Raw genomic sequence first — 17,369 nt, 5'->3', positions numbered from 1 at the left:
TTTACTTTAGGAAGTGGCGGGCGATTGCTTCAACCATACCTGTGATAAGACATCTATGTGTATCAGTGGTAACTGTGTTCCTGTACTGGAAGGTAATGTATTTGATAATTTATATATAAATATCAAAGAAAGCAAATTTCAACATAAAATAACAAGTCCAGTCGTATGAAAAGTAGATAAGTAAAATAGAACATAAGGGATATTTTGGCATTGCTTTGCTATTTTATTTTACAGGTAGAACCTGTGGCTCTCCTCCTGTTGTCCCAAATACTGAACAAACCTCACCATCAGGTCCATTTTCTGTGGGTTACACATACAATTACTCGTCATGTTTAGAGGGATACGAACCATCTGGAGAACTCTACACTACTTGTCAGGACAACGGAAAATGGACGCCAGCTTTGTTTAGATGCATAGGTATATTTTGTAGCTTTGAGTAGTTTATATACAACAGAGCAATAAGTAATACAAAACCAGCCATTTTCTATACACTATTCTTAAAACAGTCAGGCACTGAATGTTTGTTTATTATGTTCCAATCTTTTTATAAAACTGCACTTCTTTAGATATTTTAGAGATAATGACAAGAACACCATTGTGAATTTCAGAAAATATTAAACTTTTTAACAAAGAGTTGGTGTTGACCACCATTTATGTACTATGAAAAAAAAATTTAATTTTGTAGTACATTGAGTTGACATTTAAAAATGCCTTCACGGATAAAATAATAAAGGCATTATAGACTTTCCCCCTATCTTAACTAGCTGACCAAGACTGTGCTGCAATTTTAAAAAAGAACTCCAGCAAAAGGGGAGTGGACGGTGTATACACTATATACCCAGATGGTTACGGGATTCCTGCTTTCTGCGATATGACAACAGAACATGGAGGATGGACAGTGAGTAGTTTTGTTATCTACCCAAACGGTTACACGAGATTTCCTTTTTCTGTGATATGACGCAAAGAACCAAGGATGGACGGTGAGTAGTTTTGTTATGTACCCAAACGGTTACACGAGATTTTATATTTTCTGGGATTTGACAACAAGGAGCGAAAGGTAGATGGTGAGGTGAGTAGTTATTTACCCAGGCGATTACGCTTGCATTTCGTTTTCTGTCTTATAGCGACAGATGAGGGCATGTTTTTAATATCACTTTGTTTTACATTTTTAATTCTATCTTAAGAAAGATCACAGATGGTACGAATAAAAGAAAAACAAAGAAATCTAAAGATAGGTCTTTGTTCTTACACCTTATATCTTGAGAACTGTAAGAGGTATGGATTTGATATTTTGCACATATATTGCTTAGCACTATGACTTTTGTAAATCACCATGGTTACTGACCTTGTGAACCCTGAACTTGACCTTTGACCTACTTTTCAAAATAGTTCATGGGCCGATGTTCATAGTGCCGATATATAGCATATTCTAGATAATTTAGAGGTACGTTTATGCTATCAAGCATATGCAAAGTTTGTCGTAAAATATTAAGAAAAAATACCAGCTTTACACATCTTTTTTTCTTGACCTTTGACCTACTTTGGAAAAATACTCTGAACGGTTAATTTAACTTATGTGTGTTGAATTTTTAGAGACGGGGTTTCGATAATTACATTTATATTAAACGTAAAAGAGCTTATACCATTGTATTTTGAAACTGTATGACATACAGTTACCGTGCAAAATTAAACTTAAGTACATGTATTATTTAAGGAATGAATCCGCGAACCCGTTTGTAAAAAGCGTAAACTGTTCCAACCCGCTTTATACCGTATAAATTTGGTAGCTATTAATTTCATTCCTTATAATTTAATTTTCATTCATTTAGTGTAAGAAAAAGATGATTACCCTTAAAAATGACTTCAAATTGTAAAAAAATTAAATGTAACGTCAGGCGGATCGATACATTTTGACGCAAGTCATTGTGTCTTAGGCAACCCAATTTATACGATAGGAAGTAATTTTTTTTAACCAATATGATGGCGCGTTACAATCAGAATTAAGTTATATAAAAATAAATTGGGCCCCAAGAACATACTTATAAACTATAAATAGACTTAAGTCAAAATTTTGATTCTCATTATTTTGAGTTTTATTTTGCACATGTGTTTCGAAATTTGCATGTTTGTTTACTATCTAAATACGAACTAATAATGACAATTTTGTTTGATTATCAAAATTGTTTCAGAATATATATTCATTTGAAATTTTGACTTTAGGAGGGATTCTTCTCATATTTCTAGTATTTAAAAATTAATGAAATTTTCATTAATTCACGAAGACATTATCATTAAGTGATGGCATCAATTAGATTAAATTTGACCGTTTTATTTTAAAAACAAGGTCAGGTCAAGGTCATTGTCTTTTTTTCTTGACTGTAAGGATAAAAAAATGCTGTTGCCAATCATGCGATGCCTACTTTTATTTCAAAAGCTTAGTTTTTTTTTTGCATAAAAAGATATAACCATATAAGGTCTATCAGATGATACTACCAAATTGACATAAATAGTTTAACTAAAATAGATATTGGCTAATCCGAATTTCCTCTATTTTTCTTAGATTTTTAGGATATATTAGTTATTTTTATATGCTTCGTATATTTAATTTTTTTTAATTTTCACATATGGTAAAGTATTCATATAAAGATACAAAATGATACAAAAACATTTTTTTTTCACCGTTTACTAAGAGAGAAAAACACTTTTTACGGATTTTTTGCTCAAATCTGTACTTAGATTTGAAGCATTTAAAAGTAAACGAAATTGTAGTCTGTTTGGGAAATTATATTTATTTGATATATTTTAAAGCTCCAGTCCATTATTATTGATTTTACTTACATTTGAAATTTTCTTCAAGTCTTTGATTGTTTTAAAATTTTAAGTAAATTCATTGTTCTATAGTAATTTTGAGAAGCAGAAAAGGAGATATTTTTATACGCCGCCGTTCCGCCAAAAATATAGTCCCTGCTAGATTTCAAACTCAGTTTACCATTTTTAAGTTGTACAATTATGTTGAGGAAAGAAAATCATGATCTTTTAAATCCCTTACATCTAAATATATTAGACATATAAGCAAATATACTTTGAATATTTCATCTAGTCAGAAACCAGACAAGTCTGTTCTCAGTTTATGGTCTTGAGGCCGGGATCGGTATACCAAATTAGGTGGTTTTAGGCTGACAGTTGCAGTAAATATGGGGAATTGTTAGCTTAAACACATAATAAAAATGATACATACTTATTTTGAATAGTTTCAAATTCATTATTCATTTTAACTCTGAGTGTTGGGGAATCATATTTCTGATTCTAGCACGGTTTTACTATTTGTGGTGTTTTTTTTCGCGCAGGTAAATGTATGAACTATAATGCTAGTAACAAAATAAAAAACACTGACAAGTTAAAGATTTTTTGCAATTTTAACGATGCTATAAAGCAGGCGACAAAAACGTTTCTTGGAACACTCCAGTTTTAAATTGTATTGACATGTTGGCTACCAAATAAAAAGACGCATGTTATTTACAGGTCATACAACAACGACAAGATAACTCAACCGATTTCTACAGGACATGGAACGAGTACAAACAGGGATTTGGTACTCCTGGTAAAAATCATTGGATAGGTAAAATTTTTATTCTAAATAAAAGATAGGTAAAATTTATAGTCTAAGTAAATGATAGGTAAAATTTATATTTCAAGTAGTTCCTCCAAAAACTGAAAATGCACTTTAATCTGGTAAATTAATTTTATTGTTGTTATTCAGTGCAATACGATGATTTGGCTTCACCTAGAGTACAAATTTCAAGCCCGTCTTAATTTATCATATGACTATTTAACTCCATGTTTCAAATTCAATGCAAACTTCTCAAAACTGTGCTTAGGTCCTACCTGAACAGAATGATAGAAATGTAATTAAAATAAACATAACAAATCGAATCAATCTGCAAATTCCCAATGTCTGGTTCAATTAAAAAAAATAAATAAAAAGTTCTAATCACTTAAAAGGTCTGTAGCAGGTAAATATAAGGAAATGATTGAACGAAATGTTGGTTTTCTGCCGATCATAGCGCTAGGATGTAGTAATGAACGTAACTTGTTACTTAATTTTGCATAAAACAAAAACAATAATTAAAGATGACGTTTAACCAGGTTTTTAATCGACAGAACAGATTGTTATAAACTTCAACGTCTTTATATAAAAAATGTTTTAGACGGACAAAATAACCATGTAATAAATGAATATCAAAATCAGAATTTAATGTTTAATTATTTGACGCAAATGTGCAACATCAAATAAAGACATCATATTGTGCTTAGGAAATTTGAACAATTTTTTAAAATAAAAAAAATATATCTTTTACATACTTGATTTTCCCACATATATTCACCTAACATTCTACTTTTCTCAGATTTTTTAATACCATTTTTGAAAATATTTTGTTTGTTTAAACTCAAGAAGTATATTTCAGATCATCCGAAGGCGTTACGGATAAGATCTGAAGTATGACATATTTTACCAAATTTTGATCATTGATCTTAATTAATTTTTTTTTTACCAGATACCAGTAAAATAAGGGTAATACAAGTAAAATGAGGCTATGAAAAGTTAAAAGTTTTCAATATAGAATTTTTTGAAACATTAGATTATAAAAAATAATAGAATTAAGAAAATTGATATAGAAATTTCGGACTGAAATATTTTAATAAGTTCGTTGCTCAAACTCTATTTTTTTTCAATTAAGCAACAAAATCTTTATTTCCATAACATTTCATTATCTAAACCTTTTTAATACTTGATATATTCTGCTAAGAAAGAAAACCTTGATCATAATGGAAAAGTTAAAGCATGGGGATATTTTGTGTAATTAACTCAGACGTCACAAGCTTGAAAAGTTGGTCATATACCATCGTTTTGAAAATGATAACAGAAACACAAGGAACAACACTTGTTTTTATTCCTATCAGGGGATTTTTAAAGCCATCTGAAGAACTTTAACTGCAGTCTTTCAATGGATATTGGGCAAAGATATATATATATATATATATATATATATATATATATATATATATATATATATATATATATATATATATATATATATATATATATATATATATATATATATATATATATATATCTGTTATATTGCCGTATTGAAGCAAAATAAATACTTTGCTTATATGAACAGGAAATGACGTAATATATCACTTATCCAAAGGAAAGAACCAGAAACTGCGGGTTAATCTTCAGAGTTTCAGTGGCGACACAGCGTATACCGAGTATGCCACATTTGATGTCGGGGATGAGGCGAGTAATTATATACTCGCTTTGTCTGGAAATTCTGGAACAGCTGGTAAGTATACTAATATATGTGTACGAAACACATGCATAATAATAAGCCAACGCAAAACACCTTGTCAGTGATGATTTTGTTCACTGAAAATATTTTGTTTTGTCTCTGACTAAAATGACGTTCTGTGATTGGGTAACGAACATCACGTGTCAGCTTTCAATATATCTTTGGCCGGTGATTTACAAAATCTGGACGGCAGTATTGCTGACAAAATGATGCTTTGTTTTCCAAATTTAAAGAAAGAATTATACCAGCGCTGCGCTATAGAAACCGATCAATTCATTAAATTCTTACCGATTTAACAATGCTGCGATTACACTTAGAGTACAGCTCCTTTTCAGTAACAACAAGATGTTGAGCATCGCCGTAGGAACCGGGGGGGGGCACGCCCCCCCCCACCCCCCCGATAATTTTGCCGATATATAGATTACTATAGTCAACATAGGTAGTATATGCTGGTGCCCCCTCAATAAAAACGTCTGATGACCTTTTTTTCTTTTTTTTTTTTTTGCTTGTCAGGAAATTTTTGGTAGTGCCCCCTCAACTGTCAACTGAAAAATGTATGGTTGTGCCCCCCCCCCCCCCCCCAAAACTGAAATTGCTTCCTACGGGCCTGTTGAGTTGAGGAAAATTGCACAGACGAGAAAATTCGTTTAATTGTAGTTGATCATGATAGGTTTGTTAACTGTTATTGGTCCTCGACAGAACAAAATACTGACTGTTCATAGAAACATTTAAAAAAAAAAAAGTCCAACCACGGCTTGAACAACCCGCAATATTTTTTGTGGAAAGTCAGTAACAAGCCTAATGAGTAATAATGAATGAATGCAAAATATACACAGATTTTGTCTAGAAACTTTTTTTTCTTTTTTTTTTTTTTACAATAATTTAGGTAATTTTTTTCATAAGGACTAATCGTTGATAAATACGTGTACCATCCTCCCGTCGCCGCGGGGCGCATAGTTTAGAGCTCTTCCTCTAAGAGTTGCGGCATAAGGAATTGATCCTTACGTCACGGGTTTCAATCCCACTGCGAATCGTGGAGACTGGTCTTTCGGATGAGAAAAAATCCAGAAACAAACCGAGGTCTCGTTTCGCAGTAGGTGCTGGCACGAGAAAGATCCCTCATTGCTCAAAAGCCGTGAGTGCCGAGTACAGGTCTAAATTTGCAGCCCTCCATCGGAAAGTTTTGGAGTCTCAATAGGAGTGAAAAATTCTCGAGGGGACGTTAAATAAACCCACCAAACCCCTGAAAACTTACATTTTCATGTATCATAGAGGCAACACCAACATTGATCGTATCGGTTGATATAAATTATTTTGAGTCACAATCATTAAGTACCAGTCCGCGTAAAAATCAGACAAAAGTAATATATAAGTGATTCACTGAGGTTCTCAGAATTCAATGATTTTCCACACATAGATTTCTCTTGCACTATGATCCATGAATGTAAAATAAAAGATGTTTTGGATCATGGTTACTATTGAAACCTGGTCAAAGTAATTTCCTTAGCAACCAGCCAATTTTTCCATGTGAAAGGACAAAAAATCACTTATTTTTAAAGCCTGAAATTATATATAAAAACTTTAACAATTATTCTTATTTACTGGTATAATAAAGACACACACTTTAGGTGTTTAAACAACACAAGACATTGATATTTTATTCAAAGGTAGTACTGTGGTAGCTATTAGAATATATACATGTTTTTGCATTTTTGCTGACTCAGCATTTTCCTCGATTTTGGCAATATTGAAAGTCAATTTAAAATTAATACCAAGCAAATACAGCTGTTGTGTTTATTTCACATAAAAGGGGAGGACTCCCTCTTTAAGACTCTAACTTCGAAAACGCAGGTTTTTTGAAAAATCCTATCCGTTCCCTAGCAAGTTGGAGAGTTGAGAAGAGAGTTGAGTCAAAATCTTATAAATTGTTATCTTTTAGTTGTAGATACAATTTTTCAAGTAATAGAAAATAATTCTCATTTATTTAAAAAATGAATCAATTATATATATTTATTTATCTCCATGGCAACAGAAAATTTTCCATAGCAACAATGCAAAAAGGATTATTTTTGGCGTTTTTGTATAGAGTTATAATAGATACAAATAGATAATTTTCTTTAAAATACAATTTGGCAAAACTGTCAATTTAATATGGGTCTGATAAAGTATTTTTGTACTTTATTAACCCATGGCAACAAAACTGAACATTTATCAACCACTTTTGTTACCACAATATCCTTTTACATTCAGTCATTTTTGGGGCTAAATTTTAAGGACTGAAATGAGATTTTCAACAAAAACATTCTAAATAAAAAATAAATATCTGAAGATACAATATTATTATGTATCAGAAAGTTTGTATGGATGACAAGATTCCATAATCAAATAATACTTGGGTTGCCATGGCAACATGTTGCACAATTGCTAGAAAGGAAACTATCTGTGACCAAAATATTTTATTTGAAATTTTGGCTTTCAGTATTCATACTTTTTGCTTGCATTGAAATAAGCAAAACACTCAGGAAACTTTAACATTCATAATTTGAGAAACTGTATGTTTTTATGGTTACCATGGATACACTTTGAAGTTAGTGTTGCTTAGCAACTGTGTAATATAACCAAATTTTGAAATTTTCTAATGTTTGGGGGAGAAAACTTATTTTAATTGAGATTAATTCATCATTTTAAAATTATTAACTAAAAAATACTACAGCATTACAGTCTAGAAACTTCAGTGGTGTATGAATGCTTTTCAGCTGATTACATTTTGTTTGGTACCTGCCTGTCTGTTTGTCTGTAAACTTTTCACATTAAATTTGTAACTTCTTAAGAACCATTGTACCCAAACTTCCCAAAAAGTATAATTAGATAAAGGATAATCAAGTTTGGTAAAAAGAAAGAGCCACACTCTCTTTAAGGGCGAGATAATAAAAATGAATGAAAATTTTATGTCATAATTTAAGGACCCTCTTTACACTGCACCCTAATTTCAGGGTACTTTTGTTTAGTTAGACTGACCCACCATTTGACATAAAATAGAATAATTTGTAATCTGCACTATATGTCATAATTTAAAATAAGTATTCGAAACATTATATTAGACTTATATAGAGTAGCTGAAGACTTTACAATGTGTATGTACATGTATTCTGTATTTGAGTAAATAAAAGTTATTTCGTTTTCGTTACTTCATTGTTTTTGCAGATTTTTCCTAGATAAAAAAAAAGGCACACTCCCTATATCAACAAGAGGCCCATGAGCCACAACGCTCACCTGAGTAACTTTGATCCTGCTGTTCTTCACCAGACTTTCCCCCATGTAATACACCTATTGTGGTCCCATCCTATCCCAGGGGTCATGATTTTAACAATTTAGAATCTACACTACCCCAGAATACTTCTACACTAGTTTCAGCTTTTCTGGCCCAGTGGTTTTTGAGAAGAAGATTTTTTAAGATTTTTTTTTATATATTTCAATGTAAAACTTGGATTCCCTATTGTGGCCCCGCCCTACCCCCGGGGGTCATGCTTTTAACAATTTATATCTACACTACCCCAGGATACTTCTACATTAGTTTCAGCTTTTCTGGCCCAGTGGTTCTTGAGAAGAAGATTTTAAAAGATTGTTTCTATATATTTCAATGTAAAACTTGGATTCCCTGTTGTGGCCCCGCCCTACCCCCGGGGGTCATGATTTTAACAATTTAGAATCTACATTACCCCAAGATGCTTCCACATTAGTTTCAGCTTTTCTGGCCCTGTGGTTCTTGAGAAGAAGATTTTTAAAGATTTTTTCTATATATTTCAATGTAAAACTTGGATTCCCCATTGTGGCCCCGCCCTACCCCCGGGGGTCATGATTTTAAAAATTTAGAATCTACACTACCCCAGGATGCTTCCACATTAGTTTCAGCTTTTCTGGCCCTGTGGTTCTTGAGAAGAAGATTTTCAAAGATTTTACCTATATATTTCTATGTAAAACATTGATTCCACATTGTGGCCCCGCCCTATCCCCGGGGGTCATGATTTGAACAATTTAGAATCTACACTACCCCAGAATACTTCTACATTAGTTTCAGCTTTTCTGGCCCAGTGGTTCTTGAGAAGAAGATTTTTTAAGATTTTTTCTATATATTTCAATGTGAAACTTGGATTCCCTATTGTGGCCCCGCCCTATCCCCGGGGGTCATGATTTGAACAATTTAGAATCTACACTACCCCAGGATGCTTTCATATAAGTTTCAGCTTTACTGGCCCTGTGGTTCTTGAGAAGAAGATTTTTTAATGACCCCACCCTATTTTTGTCTTCTCTTGATTATCTCCCCTTGTGAGGGGACTTGGCCCTTCATTTTAACAATTTAAATTCCCCTTCACCCAAGGATGCTTTGTACCAAGTTTGGTCAAAATTGGCCCAGTGGTTCTTGAGAAGAAGTCAAAAATGTGAAAAGTTTACAGACGGCTAGACAGACAGAGAGACGGACAGACATACGGCTAGACGGACAGACGGACGACGGACAAAATGTGATCAGAAAAGCTCACTTGAGCCTTCGGCTCAGGTGAGCTAAAAACTAATTAGTTGATTTCAAATATCCATCTTTATGCTGTATAATTTTCTCAAAGTCCAAAAAAACATTTTTCATCAGTGTAAAGAGGGTCCTTAAAATTCTTCTCAAGAACCACTAGGCCAGCTAGAATATACGAAACTTATATGGACGCATCCTTGGGTAGTGTACATTCAAATAAAATTGTTTAAAAACGACTCCGAGGGAGGGGGTTGGGGGTAGGATGAGGCCTTACTGTACGATCAAAGATTAATATGGAAATATATAGGAAAGGATCTTCTCATGAACCACTTAATAACTTAAGAGATATCTGAGGACAAAACTTCAGATGGTCCTAAGACAGCTAGATCTTATATGATAGACCCAGAAGCTCCCTTAGGAATGGGCTTACTTGGATATACTTAGGAGATTCTTAAGATAATTCTAAAATGTTGTAACATCGCAGACTATGTTTATATAAAAAAGAAATATATTTAACATTTAATTAAAAATACAGAGTCATATAATAAATGTCTTTATTATTTTTTGGCTCACCTGAGCCGTCTTCTCAAGAAACACTAGGCCAATTTCAACCAAACTTGCAACAAAGCATCCTTGGATAAATGGGATTTAAGTTTGTTCACAGGAATTGCGACGCCCTCTTTCAAGGGGAGATAATCAAGAATTCGTGAAAATTTGGTGGCATCTTTTAAAAATCTTGATCTCAAGAACCACTGGACAAGGAAAAATGAAAATGTGAAGTCTTCATTACGTATTCTAAATTCAAGATTGTCCATATCATAACCACCGGGGGTAGGACAGGGCCACAAGAAGGGGTCAAAGTTTTATGTATGAATGTAGAGTAACTGTCTTTAAAAGTCTTCTTCTCGAGAATAGCAAAACCATGATTAGTCATTAATAGAATCATTCATTACTTCGAGTGTGGGATAGTGAAATTCCACCGAAGATTCACGGTCTAGGACGAGGCTTTGCCGAGTCCTAGACAGTGAATCTTGGCCCCGAGGTGGAATTTCACTATCCCACACGAGTATGTAATGAATGATTATTTTTCTCGCATAATCACCAATGTTAGATAGATCTGTCCAGTGTGAGACAGCAGTGTGAGATTTTTGTGTCTTACACTGTGTATTACTACGCTGCGAACGGTAACGTAAACATTCCTTCTTATATAATACTTGTAACAATGTCTAAAAAAAATAACATATTCTTAAAATGTTGTTGTTTTATTTATTTAATCAAACTTATTTTCATTCAAAAGACTGTCGTATTTTCACTTTCTAAATGGCACTATTTGTAGGTCGCGGAAGGATTCTTCTAAAATGTTACGCTATCGTTTTTTTTTTAATCCAGTTTATTTAATTCAGAATGATTTAAGTGGACTGAAACTCATTTTCTGAGTTTACACTTACTGTGTAAACCATTTTCAGGTACGATTTATTTGATGGTGTATTCAGATTTTTAATTGGATGCTAAATTAAAAGTTTAAATTTTTCAATGGTAATGGCATGTCGTTATTTTGGATAAAATAATGCGAGAAAAAAGTATTCTCAGGTAGTGTAGATTCAATTTTATTCCAATCATTACCCCTGTGGGTAGGGCAGGGCCACAACAGGGGGTAAAAGTTTACTATAGGAATATATAGGAAATACATGTACATGTATCTTAAAAAAATCTTCTCAAGAACAACTAAGCCATTATTAGACATATTGATAGAGAAGTATCCTCAGGTGGTGTATATTCAAGTTTCTTCAAATAATGACCCATTGGGGTTGGGCGCAGACACAAAAGGGGCCCAAAGTTTTACATAGGAATATATAGGAAATATCTTAAAATTTTTTCTTCTTTAGAACAGCAATGCCATTATTAGTCATATTAATACAGAAGTATCCTTACATAGTGTACATTTAATGACATCCAAGGGTAGTTCAGGGCCACAACAGGGGGTCAAATTTTTACTTAAGAATATATAGGGAAAACATATTTAAAATTCTTCCCCTCAGAAACAACAAAAGCATGATTACTAATATTGAAATGGAAGCATCCTGAGGTAGTGTAAATTTAAGTTTGTCGCCCATAAACTTTTCGATATTGATATGATTTCTGCTTTTTCCAAGCAAATGTGCTCAAGTAAGCAATGTGGGCCTTTTGGTTCCTTTTACTACAAAATAACACACTTCTCTCTCCTAAAAAATGATTCAGAAGAAATTAATATGAAATCAAAACGCATATTGGAAAATTGACTGTACATAAATAGATCGATACCTGGTATCGTTTTTCATATAATTATCAAACCAACAAATAATCATACATATTTTTCCGTAAGTAAATTTCCTTTACATATGCACTGTGAGGGAGTACCGTAGTGAACAGTGCATATGGAACTTATGTAGTTCTGTGGGGGAAATATTGAAAAAAAAGAGACTGGAGTCATCATCCCAATTTTTTTCAGGTCAGCGAGCTACAGATATGCGGCAAGGAACTTATATCGCCTCGCTATTAAGGAGCTATCTTTTTCAGTTGCTAGCGCTCTCAAGCAAGCGCTAGCAATTAGTCTTTTTTATTAGTATACGCATCCTCGGCATCACGGTACTGCATTCTAGTAATACTACTGTACCATGTAAATTCCGTTATATCAGCAGAAAATACACATGATCTGAAGTTCCCTGTCTTATTGTCTTACCTATTATAACCTGTACAAAAATGTATATAAAGTAACAGTTACTTAGATATTATGAGATATTACTTCTATATTACTTATCTTCACCCTTTTCATTCAATTCTTGGATATTATGATGCCAAGACTGATGAGATCAGTCATTTCTAAAATTATAATAAATACCTAGCTTTTACTATCTCACTTGATCATTCTGGCAAGTTCAGAAATATATCCTAGAATATTTTTTTTCAAGCTTGCCGGAAAGACCCAAGAAGATACGATTGCACAAAACAGTACCGCACTGGAATATTTTAAACTACATGTAGGTGCCCATTGGTTCTATTGATGTCTTATTTTTCACCCCAGATTGAAATTACAGTAATCTACAGAATGTTTAAGGCAGAGTTAATTAGTTGTGTCATTGTGAAGCCCACTCTAGAATTCACCATTCTGAATTGACCCCCCCCCCCCCCCCCATTCACTACACCAGTTTACCACCGTGCCTTCTTACTGATGATCAATCGATTCAGCAAATTAAAGTTCCAATGATTCTGATATCTACTTCTGTGTTTCATGATGGCTACAGCGCTAGTTCACCTATCGTTTTAAAGACTGGTTTGTAAATACTAGAAAATAGTGATATGTAAATGTCTTCTTCCATTTCAAGGTACAGCAAGCATGCATAAGTACTGGATGAGTGACCTTTTCACTATATAGAATCATGCAAAAAAATCTGTGATTATCCTTATATTCACATGTAGTTTGACTTAATGACCCAAGATATAGTGAGACAAGAAAGAAAATCCCAGCTTCACCGTAATGTAACTTCAAATACTTATGAGTAGTGAAGAAAAAAAGTACTTTTAGCAACTTCCCCGACGCCGTGATCAATCATCGATTAATGCATTGTACTTTGACACTCACAGTCTTGCTTGCAAATACACAAGCATAGGATGAGAACAGTTTCAGGAAGTCAAGGACGTCTTAAATTCATTTTTGGATGAGACTCAAAATAACTTGACTTTAGTCATGGTACATAGCTCATTATTATGAGTTTAAAAATATTGGATGGTCTAACATTCAATAAAGATACTTCCAGTTCCCCTTAAATACGTTTTAGTCCTAATATAATTTCCATAGCTGGAAGGCCCGGGTTCGATTCTCGTTTGCTGCATTGCTACAAACCTAAAACATAAACATAGGTAGTGACTGCCTCTTCGCCAAGCACCCGTCACTAGAAGTGAAAGTCAGAGGTCCTTTGGATCTGACCTTAAATGTTATGGTTGGCATTGGCAGATAAAGAACCCTTAATGATCAGTGGGTCTGAGTGCTGAGTAAAGGTGTAAATTTGAAGGTCTTTATCAACGTGGATGTAAATTATTACTTTAGTGTCTAAAACAACAATAAATAATCAATTGATTTCCAGATATTTTCAAAACCAATAGACATTTTCACAAAGAAAAAAAAATCTTGCCATAAGTTTCAACCGTAAGAGAAATCTTTTCACAAAAGTTCTTAGAGATTCTTACATGTAAAATTTAACAGAGCTTTATGAGAGTCCTTATCTTTCATATGGAATGGTAGCTAAGCTACATCAATTTAAGGTACTATATCCACGGTAATCATAAAAAATATACTATCTGAAGAAACAGGTATGCTAAAGCTACTTGTATAACCAGTTAGTTTTGCCAATTTGAATAATAAGCAAAAACTGGGGCCAAGTATTTTGCAAACAAAAAGTTTGTTTTCTGGCCAGTGTGGAACGTGTTACCATGGCAACCCAAGAGTTATTTATTCTATGGAATCTTTACATCAACAAAGATATTTTGATACATACTACTTGTATCTATTTGTGTTTATTTTTCATTCAGAAGGCTTTTTTCAGAAAATCTCATTAGAGCTTCAAAAAAAAAAAAAAAAAAAAAAAAAAAAAAAAAAAATGCCTGTATGTAAAAGGGTAAAGTGGTTACAAAATTGGTTGCAAGCTATAGGTATTCAGAATTGTTGCCATGGGTTAATTAAGTAAAATTTACTTTTATCAGACCCATATTAAATTGACAATAGCTAAATTGGAATTTTAAGAATAATTATCTATTTGTTTCCATTATAACTCTATACAAAAATGCCAAAAATAACCCTTTTTGCATTGTTGCTATGTAAAACTTGCTGTTGCCAAGAGATAAATAATTATGAATTATTGATTCATTTTTAAAATGAATGAGAATTATTTTCTATTACTTGAAAAATTGTATCTACAACTAAAAGATAACAATTTATAAGATTTTGACTCAACTCTTTACCATTTTTCACTTTTTCTTTATCAAAACATCCAACTTTGTTGCTAGGCAACGGATAGGATTTTTCAAAAAACCCGCGTTTTCAAAGTTAGAGTCTTAAAGAGGGAGTCCTCCCCTTTCATGTGAAATAAACACAACAGCTGTATTTGCTTGGTATTAATTTTAAATTGACTTTCAATATTGCCAAAATCGAGGAAAATGCTGAGTCAGCAAAAATGCAAAAACATGTATATATTCTAATAGCTACCACAGTACTACCTTTGAATAAAATATCAATGTCTTGTGTTGTTTAAACACCTAAAGTGTGTGTCTTTATTATACCAGTAAATAAGAATAATTGTTAAAGTTTTTATATATAATTTCAGGCTTTAAAAATAAGTGATTTTTTGTCCTTTCACATGGAAAAATTGGCTGGTTGCTAAGGAAATTACTTTGACCAGGTTTCCATAGTAACCATGATCCAAAACATTTTTCATTTTAAATTCATGGATCATAGTGCAAGAGAAATCTATGTGTGGAAAATCATCGAATTCTGAGAACCCCCATGAATCACCTTTTGTCTGATTTTTGTGCGGACTGGTACTTAAAATCAAAAGCACAAGTAGTAAACGGTTACATATATGGTCCTAAAATGGGCTTAATCCTAAGCTGAATCATGCTTAAATAGCATTAGAAAATATGCAAAACATCCATTCTAAGTTTATTTGCTACCAATGATTTTTTAAATTTAGTTTTTTAAACTTTGAAACAGGTAACGGTATGATTCTAAACGATGGTAAGAAATTCACCACCAAAGACCGAGATAACGATATCTACGAGGCCAAAAACTGTGCCGAGAAGCACCACGGGGCCTGGTGGTACCACATGTGTGGCTACTCAAACCTCAATGGACAATACGGCAACCCTAATGTGACTGGCATGGACTACATGATCTGGTATTTTTGGAAGTATGATGAACCATTACAAAAGAGTTGGATGATGATAAAAACAAAAACATAAATCTTCATCAACACGAGTAATTCAAAATGGACTTATTATGTCAGTGTTTTTCTCTGTTTTATCTTTCAACGTAAAATCACCATTTTATCGTAATTTGTCATGATTTTTATCTACCTCTTTGTGTGTTTTCTCCATTTCTAAGGCAAAGGTAGGGGAAATACGATACTGTTTAGATTTTTATGACTCTAGATCTTCTTTTTTTTTTTTTTTTTTTTTTTTACAAATTTTCTTGACCTTTTTTTCCTGTCTTACTCTAAATTTCTCCGAATACTTTGCCAACAATTATAGTCTAAATATTTTGTTTTATATTTATTTTCACCTGACGATTAATGATTTTTAAACTAAAGCCAAAAAATGGTCACCATTCAGTATCTAAGTTAAATAGATGTATCGTTTAATTATACTCTATTTGATATAGGTAAAGAGAAATCTATAATTTATACATAATGTTTCATTAATGTCCATTAATGGTATATATGTATATTGGTACAGACATCATTCATTACAGAGAAAATTTCTGCGGACAGAATCGTATACAACTTTGAGAAATGAGGTTGACAGTCAATAGCTAATGTGTACAGATAAGAATAGAGAAATAGTAAATCGAAGTTTTATAGATTCTTTATCTTATTCAGAAATGAAATTTTAGGACCTGAACTTCTCACAGAAGTGAATTTAATCGCGCAGTTTTGGTAGAGGAATGTATGTTAATTTTAATCATCACAAAAGTCTGCTTGAATAAAATTTATGTCAAAGAGTCTCGTATAAACGTCGAAAAGTATAAAAAAAAATTTAAAAAAAGTTATCAAAGATACCATTATTGGAATAGGGTGACTTTCATTATTTAATGTACAACAATGTTCGTTAAAATAGGACGATCCTTTAAGGGAAGCTGAATATTCAAAAGTATGTTTATATATGTTATGTCTTGAAGGTTTTTCTTATTTTTAATAATTTTTATGCCCCCGGATCAAAAGATCCCGGGAGTATATTGTTTTTGTCCTGTCTGTCTGTTTGTCCGTTTGTCTATTTTTCTGTTTGTCTGTTGTCAACTTTAACCTTGCCCATAACTTTTGATTGGTTGGAGCTATGACTTTCATATTTCACAGTGTATTCCTTGTGACAAGACCTTTCTTTGGGTACCATCATATTTGACCTTTTGATCTTGACCTTGGAGTTTGACCCACTTTTGCAAAATTTGATGAGACTTTAACCTTGGCCATAACTTCTGAACAGTTGGTGCTTGGGGTTTCAAGCTTCACATGTGTATTCTTTGTGACAAGGCCTTCCTTTTGATACCAACAACTTTGACCTTTTGACCTTGACCTTGGAGTTTGACCTACTTTTGAAAAACTTTAACCTTGGCCATAACTTTTGAACAGTTGGTGCTTGGGGTTTCAAACTTCACGTGTGTATTCCTTGTGACAAGACATTTCTCTGGATATCAACCTCTTTGACAATTTGACCTTGACCTAGGAGTTTGACCTACTTTTGAAAAA

The 17,369-nt window shown here is 32.9% G+C and overlaps 2 protein-coding genes across 3 annotated transcripts in view; one reads left to right on the top strand and one right to left on the bottom strand.

Moving 5' to 3' along the window:
- LOC133185558 (adhesion G protein-coupled receptor L4-like) overlaps positions 1 to 17,369 on the bottom strand; it is a 63,662-nt gene that overhangs the window by 37,134 nt on the left and 9,159 nt on the right. For both annotated transcript variants that reach the window (XM_061320847.1, XM_061320848.1), the window contains exon 3: positions 40 to 85. The gene's annotated coding sequence lies outside the window, so the exon portion shown is untranslated. The remainder of the gene's footprint in view (positions 1 to 39; positions 86 to 17,369) is intronic.
- Positions 56 to 15,877, top strand: LOC133185151 (fibrinogen-like protein A). The gene is made up of 6 exons (XM_061320208.1): positions 56 to 92; positions 235 to 417; positions 765 to 898; positions 3,523 to 3,619; positions 5,187 to 5,351; positions 15,623 to 15,877. Exons 1-6 carry the CDS (start codon positions 56 to 58, stop codon positions 15,868 to 15,870), a joined length of 864 nt encoding a protein of 287 aa, XP_061176192.1. The 3' UTR covers positions 15,871 to 15,877.

The sequence above is a fragment of the Saccostrea echinata genome, unplaced genomic scaffold, assembly GCF_033153115.1.
Source record: "Saccostrea echinata isolate AGI-Se365-2 ecotype Australia unplaced genomic scaffold, CSIRO_AGI_Sech_v1 ptg000012l, whole genome shotgun sequence".
Classification (NCBI taxonomy): Eukaryota; Metazoa; Mollusca; class Bivalvia; order Ostreida; family Ostreidae; genus Saccostrea; species Saccostrea echinata.
The sequence above is the reverse complement of the archived record's forward strand: the minus strand, read 5'-3'. Positions and strand labels throughout refer to the sequence as shown.

Excerpts from the sequence above, each read along its gene's own strand:
- LOC133185151 (XM_061320208.1), top strand. The coding sequence starts at position 56 with ATGTGTATCAGTGGTAACTGTGTTCCTGTACTGGAAG. Across the intron at positions 899-3,522 it reads CAGAACATGGAGGATGGACA|GTCATACAACAACGACAAGA; the intron begins GTGAGTAGTTTT and ends TGTTATTTACAG. Across the intron at positions 3,620-5,186 it reads TGGTAAAAATCATTGGATAG|GAAATGACGTAATATATCAC; the intron begins GTAAAATTTTTA and ends TTATATGAACAG.